Source organism: Cynocephalus volans, chromosome 3 (assembly GCF_027409185.1).
Source record: "Cynocephalus volans isolate mCynVol1 chromosome 3, mCynVol1.pri, whole genome shotgun sequence".
Classification (NCBI taxonomy): Eukaryota; Metazoa; Chordata; class Mammalia; order Dermoptera; family Cynocephalidae; genus Cynocephalus; species Cynocephalus volans.
Genome location: NC_084462.1, coordinates 26,573,222 through 26,582,470, shown reverse-complemented (window position 1 = coordinate 26,582,470; position 9,249 = coordinate 26,573,222). Strand labels below are relative to the sequence as shown.

The 9,249-nt window shown below is 53.1% G+C and overlaps 1 protein-coding gene across 1 annotated transcript; it reads left to right on the top strand.

Moving 5' to 3' along the window:
- The first annotated feature begins 5,146 nt into the window (after positions 1 to 5,146).
- On the top strand, positions 5,147 to 9,047 carry POLR2J (RNA polymerase II subunit J). The gene is made up of 4 exons (XM_063089169.1): positions 5,147 to 5,263; positions 6,404 to 6,493; positions 7,843 to 8,017; positions 8,814 to 9,047. Exons 1-4 carry the CDS (start codon positions 5,211 to 5,213, stop codon positions 8,847 to 8,849), a joined length of 354 nt encoding a protein of 117 aa, XP_062945239.1. The 5' UTR covers positions 5,147 to 5,210; the 3' UTR covers positions 8,850 to 9,047.
- Positions 9,048 to 9,249: the final 202 nt, after the last annotated feature.

Below are 9,249 nucleotides of genomic sequence, written 5' to 3'. Positions count from 1 at the left end.
TCCACATCTGGGGCCAGGAGCTCCTTTCTCCTTGGCTGCTGTCCCCACCACATTCCTGGGTCCCACTCTTCCATCCTGCACAGGCTATAGAGCCCAACAGGTCTTACCAGCTGTTCTTTCCTTGAAGCAGCCTCCAAACCAGCCCCTTGTCCTGAAGACTGCACAGCATGGGTGGGTTCAGAACCTGGTCCCAGCAGCATTCTTCCCCACCCCCCATACACACGACAGGTTGCTGTCGCCCCAGCTGGGGCTGTATGGGCTGGCAGCGTGGGCCTCACTGGGGGTCCCAGCCCCCCACTGTGTGTCCTGACGGGCTGCCAAGCTGAGCTCCCAGCTGCATCTACACTGACTTGGCTCTGGGTGAGGAGAAGGCCCTGAACCCCACTCCCCACCCGTCATGAGGCCTTCAGCCCCTGTTTGGTGCCAGATCCCGAAGCTCCACCGGGTTTGGAGCAAGATGAACAGCCCCAGGCTGGTTCTGCTGTTGGCAAAGCTTGAATCCAATCCAGTTCCCTTGTCTTAGGGCAGAGTCCCTGGCATCCTGGGAGCCAGTCGGTGTGTCCTTGGTCTGTCCCTCTGAGGCCCCCCCAGCTCCCTCTCCCATGGGGCTGCCCACCAAGCCCTGCCCCCTGTCCGAGAGGAGCCTGTGAGGCAGTGATGCCTGGTCACTGGATCACACGGCTGAATTGGTCCTGGGGTGGCTGGAGCAACGGGATGGGGGCGGGGCTCCTGTCACCTCCTTGCTCCCATGGCTGGCCTGCTGTAGGGGCCACCGGCGTCCACTTCTGCAGACAGCTCAGGTGTGGGGTAAGTGGAGGCTTTGTGCCTGGCAAGGACACAGAAGCCCCGGAGGCCTCCACCTCCTCGCCCCTGTCCTGGCTGCTCCCCACTGTAGAGCCTCCACTCCCAGCCCCGGCACTCACTGGCTTTAGTCTCACCCATAAAAACAGCAGCTAATAGACATGGCTCACCTCCAGGTGGACACCATTCTAATGTACCTGCATCGATTAATTTATTCCTCATCTGTTATCACACTATGACCTCCATTTTTTTTTTTTTTTTTTTTTTAGCTTTTGGGAACCTAAGGCAAGCATAGTAATTTACCCAAGATCAGTAAACTAGGACACATGGAGGCAGGAATTGGGCTTTAAATGTAGGTATCCAGCTCCAAATTCACACGGGTCCTTTAAAATCACATTCAATCATAATTGAATGGCTGGCCAGTTAGCTTGGTTGGTTAGAGTACAGCCTTGTAACACCAAGGTCATGGGTTTGGATCCTCATACCAGCCAGCCTCCCAAAACAAAAAAAAAAGGAAAGAGTAACTCTGTAAATTAAAAGAGAGTTGAGATCTTAGAACTAGATAGTGATGATGGTTGCACATCCCAAGTGTCATTAATGCCACAGCACTTAAAAATGGTTAAAATGGCAAATTTTATGTTCTGTGTATTTTACAACAATAAAAAAAAATAGACTTAAGAGACAGCAACCAGTTGCAACAAAAAATGTTGAGAAATATTTCTGTGAGACAATTGGAAATTTGAACACTGATCGACTAAGGATGATAGTAACGATTGCTAATTTTTAAAGATGTGATAAGATATTACAATCGTGAGTGTTTTAAGAGTCCTTATTTTTCAGAGATGCATACCAGAATATTCATGAATATATACGACAGGAGTGTGTGCGGTTTGCTTCAGAATAACCCAGAGGCGGGGGTGGGGGATGGAGGTAGAGATGAAGCTGGCCACGAGTTGCTTATTGTTGAAGTGGAGGTAATGAGTATGTGGGGGCTCATGATACATATGTCTGCCTTTGCGTATCTTTGAACTTTTCTGGAATACAAATTTTGAGTGCACATGCCCTGGTGGCACATGCCCAGAGACTAAAGTACTACAAATCTTTAGCCAGCGAGGCCCAGGGTCTGCATTTGAACACGTCCCTTGCACCTCTGCACCCTGAATTTGGAGAGCCCAGATCAGAGGGGCCCTGGGCCTTGCTGACTTGTGCTGGTCCCCTCAGCTGAAGCTGGCTCCCTCTGGTAATCACCTCGCCATCCTCGACCCAGTGTCTTGGCACATGGTAAACTCCAGTATAATTAACAAGACAGGGGAGGGGCAGAGTCTTCCAGCACCTTCTTAAAACTCATCCAGCTAAGCTCTGGGCCCACTACCCTGTGCATCCTAGGTCCATGCTCGGGGGCAGGGCCAGCTGGGCAGGCTGCATACATGGCTCTTCCAGGGACACTTTAGAAAAGCAAAGGGGATGAAGGAGCAGGGGGCTGCCCCCTTCCCTCTGCCCTATGGCTTTGGGGGCCATATTGACCTTTTCTCCTGGCTATGGCCTTGATGGTGGGGAGCATCCCCCACAAGCATCCCACCACCTGACCCCTTGGGTGTTCATCGCCTCTTAGCCTTGATACTAGCATCCTATGGGCCTCATGTGCCTTTTTCTAGGGCTAGGGCCCTCCCCTCCTTCCTGGCCCAAGGTTTGGGTCCGGGGGTGGCTGGGCCTATTGTACCCTCCACCCCTCCCCAAATCACTAACATGTGGTTCTCTGGCTACTTCCTTATGGTCTCACAAAAATCCTCATGCCTGTTGGATCTTCTTGGGTTTCAAGGACCTAATGCTCAGGAAGTTTGGACCTCAGGGTCTACTGATCCCTCATGCAAGGAGAGAAGGGGGACAGAGAGGTGTGGACTCATTGGGGCTGCAGTAGTACAACCCTGGATTCTGACTGCACACACACAGCCAACCTCCAGGTGACATCTATCATGCCTCTCGTGGATCCTGGTGTAGGTGTGGCTGTTTCAGCCAGAAGGGGAGTTAACCTGAGCATGTGCCTGGAGCTGCCCCCAGTTCTCTCAGGCCTTGAAGTGAGCTGCCTACAGCCCAGGATACCATATTATTTTTGGAAGCTACCTGGAAAAGGGAGAGGAACAGGAGATCCCTGCCTGCCTGTTGGTTGGGAAGGTGCTGGAGGTCACCCCCTGCTCCCCTGGGATTTCCAAGCCTGTTATTCAACTGGGACCTGGGGCAGGTCCCCCGATGTCTTGAGGATCTGATTGATCCCCAGATGGAGGTCTGCAGCCCAGGGGGCTGGCATTCACAGGCAGATGCCCCGGGAAGCCCTGAGTGGGCCCAACCTACATGGTACCTGCTTCTCTCATCCTCCGGGCCTGTCCCTTAGGAAATCTGAGCAGGTTTGTACCAGCCACCTTCTGGCAAAGTCTTGTCAAAGTATAATTTTCAAATACATAATAAAAGTTACTCCTTTACAAATGTAGAATGAACACTCATCACAAGATCTATTATGACACATCGGTGAGGAAACCAGTGGATTGGGAAAGCTGATTCATAGAGCATTTTAAGGAGCTGGTTTTCGTAAGCATTCTAAGAGAAGAATGCTAGAATGTTAGATGTGATGTTAGATACAAAACTGGTTAATGGAGTTTTCTTCTTTGTGGGATAGAAACCTACAAGTTAATGAGTAACTTCAGTGTCTGGGCTCAAATCGAACAATACATAGCAATGTCAAACACAGGCACAGTCCCCAAGATTAGATTTGCCTGTAAAGGGCCAGGCATGCAGGTCTCAGCCACAACTACTATGCTGTGTATCACAAAAGCAGCCACTGACACTGCATAAACAAGTGGGCATGGTGTATTCCACTAATATTTTCACAAGAACAGGCAGCAGGCTGGGTTTGGTCTGCAGGCCCCCCGTGGTTTGCCAACCTCTGCTCTGGATAATTAAATAACCCTTGGTGAGGCCTGTTCAACAATATTTCCAGTATGACATTGACAGAACATGCCACACAGTCCCCCTTCACCTTATTTACAAACATAATTTTTCTTAACACCCTGTGTTCCAGCAGCTGCTTCCACTATTGTGCCTACCTGTCTCCCTTAGTCTTATGAGAGGCTGGGAATGGTCACTTGGCCTCCGCTTGGGGAACCCCAACATTGAGCTGCTGAAGACTCTTTGCAGGCTGATAACTTCTGGAGTCCAGGATCTCATCTTTGGGAATCAAAGAGCAAGTGTCGTCAGAACTCCCCAAGAGAGAACAGACTTCCACAGTGGCAGGGACGGTGAAGCCCTTGGTGGGTAAAAACCCTCTCCCCACTCTAACCCTAGCCCAGTTAAGAGTGCCCAGCCTCATCACCTCTGGGGCCCTGCTATCCTGGTAAAGGCAGCATTCTTGACCCAAACTTTCTCACAGTGACCCAGAAGGATGGAGGTTGCAGCCTCAGGGAATCATTATGCTTCTGGCCTTCTATTCCTCACCAGTTAGAGGCCCCCACCCACTTGGCCTGGAGAGTCAAGGTTCTGTGGGGGGCTCCAGCAGAGCGACATTTCCTCACCCTAGGGCTTGAGGGTTCAAGTAGGAAATGGTCCTTCCCAGGAAGTACTGGTGGAAGCTCCAGCTTCCTTTGGGGGCTCCATGACTGCTGCCTAGCCTGGGAGAAGCCAGTAGCTAATCTGAGACCCCAGTCCTTGTTGCTTCAGACAACCCAGGTAGGGCCTTTAGGCTACACCGCAGTCTGCAAAATATCAATCCGAGCAGGGCATGATACACTAATCCCTCCGAGCTCTTCTCTTGACACCTGTATACATCTGCTTCTCCCCCAACCCTCACCCACTGTCTCCGCTAACAAGAAGCTAATGGCCACCCAGGCAGGGGTTTTGCAGCAGTCAGGGGTCAGGCAGCCTTGGCAGGGACTTATCCATATATACACTCCTCTGGCCGTGAGACCTTCTTCATCTCCCTAACTGCCACCCACCACAAGTGCCCATCACCCTCATGACTCCATGCTCGACTCAGGACCTCTTGCTGGGTACTGCAAATGCACATTTCCAAAGAAAGGTCAAGGGACGTGGGGAGCGGAGAGAGGCACAGCTCAAGGTCCCCGCTCAGCCTGGGCGAGGCTGTCTCGGTAGGAGTAGAGCATCCCTCCCAGCGCCGAGCATGCGCCAGAGCGCGCCCGCGGGTGAACGCGCCGTCCAAGCTGATGCATGCGCAGAGCCGCCGGCCGCCCGGGCTTTTCTCGCGCCTGCGTAAGGTCCTCCCGCCCGAAAGAGGGCAGTGAGCCGGTCCTTACACCGGGGACGGGGGTGACCACCGGCGTAACCCGGAAGAGTTCGCGTTGTAGGGCTGGGGAGGAGGTGGGGGCGGCCACTTCGGGTCTGGACGCTGCCGTGGCGCTAGGATGAACGCCCCTCCCGCCTTCGAATCGTTCTTGCTCTTCGAGGGCGAGAAGAAGTGAGTGGGGCCTCCGGGACGAGGGCGGGCGGCGTCCTCGGCTCCTGTGGGCTCTGGCGGTCCTCCCGCCCGTGCTCGCGGGGGACGCAAGCAGCTTTTGCTCGAGCGTTTGCTAGGCCTGTGTGTGCCGCACTTAAGGCAATCCAGCGGGCAGTGGCGAGTGTGCCCATTTTGCAGGTGAAGACACTGAGGCTCAGAGTAGTTGAGTAACTTGATCCAGAGACGCTGGAAGTGGCGGGGCCTCTATTCGAACCCAGTGTCTGACTCCAAAATCCTTTTCTTCTGGGGTCTGGCGGCCTCCTCCCTCGTCTCCCGGCCTGTCACCTCCATCCTCCGCGAGACAGCCAGAGTGATGACTCTAGAGCTCATATCCAATCCGCCTTGATCCGACTGGCTTGTGTAAAACCAGCAGTGACCTCTCGTGCCTGCAGGTTGAAGGAATCTAGTGGTCCAGACAGCCTGGCCTTGGCTCCTTGTTCTCCCACTTAACAGCTCTATCTTTGGGCAAGAGATTTGATCTGAGGCCCAGTTTCCTCATCTGGAAAATGGGCTTAGTATTACTGTATTTAATCATAGGGTTTTCTCTGAGAGATTAAATGAGTTAATTTGTATAAAGTGTTCAATCCAGGGCTTATCACATGAAGACCTCGTAAACATTGGCTTTCTTATTCTTAACAGCCTGGTATGCAGGGTTCTATAGTCTGGCCCTTGCCAGCCACTTCAGCCTCTTTTTAGAGCGAAGACTCTCAACTGGGGACGATATTGCCCCCCAGGGGACATTTGGCAATATCTGGAAACAGTTTTGGTTGTCACAAAAGGGTTGCTACTGGCATCCAGTGGGTAGAGGCTTGGGATGCTGCTAATGTCCTACAATGTACAAGACAGCTCCCCATAGGAAATAACTGTCAGGCCTAAAATGTCAACGGTGCCAAGGTTGAGAAACTGTGTTAGAAGAAAGGAGCAATCCACAGTAGGCAAGGGTTCCACAGTCAAGGGTAGCTGGGGTCAGTGCATAGACACAGTGCTGCTCTGCGTCAGAGAGCTCTTCGTGGGATGAAGAGATTAAGAAAGGCTTTCAGGAGGAGGGAGGGAGCCCAAAGGAGCCCCTGCCCCTCATCTGCTGCCTCTGCCTCTTACTAGGATCACCATTAACAAGGACACCAAGGTACCCAATGCCTGTTTGTTCACCATCAACAAAGAAGACCACACACTAGGAAACATCATTAAATCGTAAGTTCCAGGGTAAAGGCTCTCAGGGGCTGTGTTGGACGGGGCTCTTTGGGGACAAAGCACACATTCCATAAGATTTTCTTCAGCCTCTCTAAGCTACAGGAAGTCCTTCTGGGTGCTTGCTGTGGCATTTCACAATTCCAGTACCCTTTTTTCAAAATGACGCCGACCCATATTGTTCACGTAAGCCACATTTCTGTGTTGGCTTATTTATCTGACTGCAGTGAATGTGCAGCAAGCCACAGAGAAGCAGGCTACTTTTGTTTTCATGCTAATGAGCATTAAGAAGCAGTCAGGATTAGCTCCCCCCACACCACCCCTATTTGTGACAGTGACCTCAGTCACACCTGGCACTCTAAGGTTTATGTGGCAGAGATTGTAACCTCCAATGAATAAGGGAAAGGGGAAGATGCATGCTATGGTATCCAGTGCCCCTGGTAGGGTACCTAACATTGGTTGATGGGTGTTCACAGCAGTGAAGTCCTAGGCAGGTAGGTGGTCAGGGATTTGATTACCACTCTGGTCCAGGGATGTGTCATTTCACTACAGAGACTTGACTCCCCTCTGTTACCAGCAGTGAAGTCAGGCCTTTCACAGGCCTGCATGTTTGAGGCTGTGGGCAGGAGCCTGCCTGATCTCCTGGTGCAATAGGGCGTGAGGATGCCCATCTTTCTGCCTGGATGACTCCTGCCCTGAGCCAAGCCAGCAGTGCACCTGGCTCTTCCGTGGCCCTGCTGCTCCCCTGCTGTGTAAGCCCAGTGGCCCCACTCTGCAAAGGCCCTCCCTCCTGGTGTGCAGACTCGACTCTGAGCTGCTGTAGACAAGACCCCTGCATGCCAGAGCACAGTACTGGGGCAGCCTCCACTGGCAGGGCCTTGTGTGTGAGAACAACAGCTGCCATTTCCATCTCACTAACTGCTTAGAGCCTGTACCCTCTCCTTGCTGCCTTTATTTGCTGTGCAGAAGCTCATTTTTGGCTGGGAACAGGACTTTTGTATTCTGGTTTACTGAACACTGGCTGGATGTTTACTCCTTCGGGAGGTCTCTTTGCTGACATGGCAGTGTCCTTGACTTCCTCTGAGGGAAGAGGTTGCTGGAAACACTCTTTCCCAGCTAGGGTCCTCAATCCCCATGGATGCAAGTTGTGTGTGTATGAGGGTGCCCCACAGGATATATCTTCTTGAAAGTGTCTGTTTTACTTGAAGATTTTTGGAAAAAGAACATCCCTTGTCTAGAAAGCCTGGTAAGCCGTGAGCTGGGGGCTACCTGGCAGCCTTGAGGCCTGGCTTGGGCTGGAGCCCCAGGACACTGGGCTCAGCCTTCTTCACACTGTCCATCCTGTATCTCAGGCAGCTGCTGAAGGACCCACAGGTGCTATTTGCTGGCTACAAAGTCCCCCACCCCTTGGAGCACAAGATCATCATCCGTGTGCAGACCACACCAGACTACAGCCCCCAGGAGGCCTTCACCAATGCCATCACAGACCTCATCAGTGAGCTCTCTCTGTTGGAGGAGCGCTTCCGGGTGAGGAGCCCGGCGTGCAGGGTGGGCGGGCCTGTGTGCCCAGAGCTGCAGTGAGCAAGTGCCCCCACCTAGGATGGCCCCTGGGTGGTTTCCTCAGAGGTGTCTGTGGGGAGGGGCAGTGGCAGTAACAGAGCAGGGATGTCCACTGCAGCCTCCAGAAAGTGTGGGCTAAGGGGCCATGGAGCTGAGACCTGTGGCCTGCTGTCTGCCCTATGCATGGGAATCATACATAGTGTCCCAGGGTCTCTCCTTGTGCACTCTCACAGTCCTTATGGAAGCAGGGGACCTACTGCCTTTTGGGGCTGCTCTTCCATGTCTCTCCTCTGTGGTGCTGGCTGCTCTGTGGTTTGTCAAGCCTGGAACTTCCGGGCATTTGTCTGTCTAGCGGGCAGCTCACCCCAGGTTAGGGTCACACCTGTTCCCGGCAGGACACCTCAGTGTTCAGAACAATTTAGAGTGGGAAAGAGCCAGAGTGTGAGATTTTCAAACTGTGTCTAAGTTGTATGCCCATCAGGAAGCACCTCTGCTCCACTGACTTCATTCCCACGCAGCAGCCAGGTGCTGCAGAGGATGGGTGGTTAGGCCAGCTCAGAGGGGCCCTTCGGCTATGGCTGCCCAACTCCCTGGAGCTGTTTGGGGCCTGGGGAGTGGGAGTGTAGCCAATGGCTGCCCTCTGGAGGAAGCCCATACCAGCAGTTTCCCGGCGGACACTGGTCAGGGGATGCTTGGGTTGCACTTACCAGCACCCTTGCCCCAGTCATTCCAGCTGAGTTGCTGCTTTCCCCCTCTCCTCCAGGTGGCCATCAAAGACAAGCAAGAAGGAATTGAATAATGGGCTGGAAGGAGTCCTGCTTGGCCTGTGAGCCCAGTTCCTACCTGCACCGGGACCTCCTCCACAGGCACCAAGCAGAGACAGCGGCCAGTCCCAGCTGTAGCCCTCCTTGTAGCTATCCCCGCAAGCCCCCGACACTCTGTCCCGTACAGAGTCTATTTTATCTTCCTAATAAAGTATGGCAGGAAGAGACCTGAATGTGGGCTTAAGCTGAGATGACTTCAGAAGCAGATGAACTATCAGGCTCAGAGGAGGCAGATGACCTGTCTCAGAGGCCCTCTGGGGCCACATTTCAAAGAGTGGATTCGCCTAGAGACCTTGATTTCTGTGTGAGAGGTTGGCAGGGACAAACTCATTCTGGACCCAAACTAAGGAACCTGGGGGGCTACAGGGGAGGCAG

Excerpts from the sequence above, each read along its gene's own strand:
- POLR2J (XM_063089169.1), top strand. The coding sequence starts at position 5,211 with ATGAACGCCCCTCCCGCCTTCGAATCGTTCTTGCTCTTCGAGGGCGAG. Across the intron at positions 5,264-6,403 it reads CTCTTCGAGGGCGAGAAGAA|GATCACCATTAACAAGGACA; the intron begins GTGAGTGGGGCC and ends GCCTCTTACTAG. Across the intron at positions 8,018-8,813 it reads TGTTGGAGGAGCGCTTCCGG|GTGGCCATCAAAGACAAGCA; the intron begins GTGAGGAGCCCG and ends CCTCTCCTCCAG.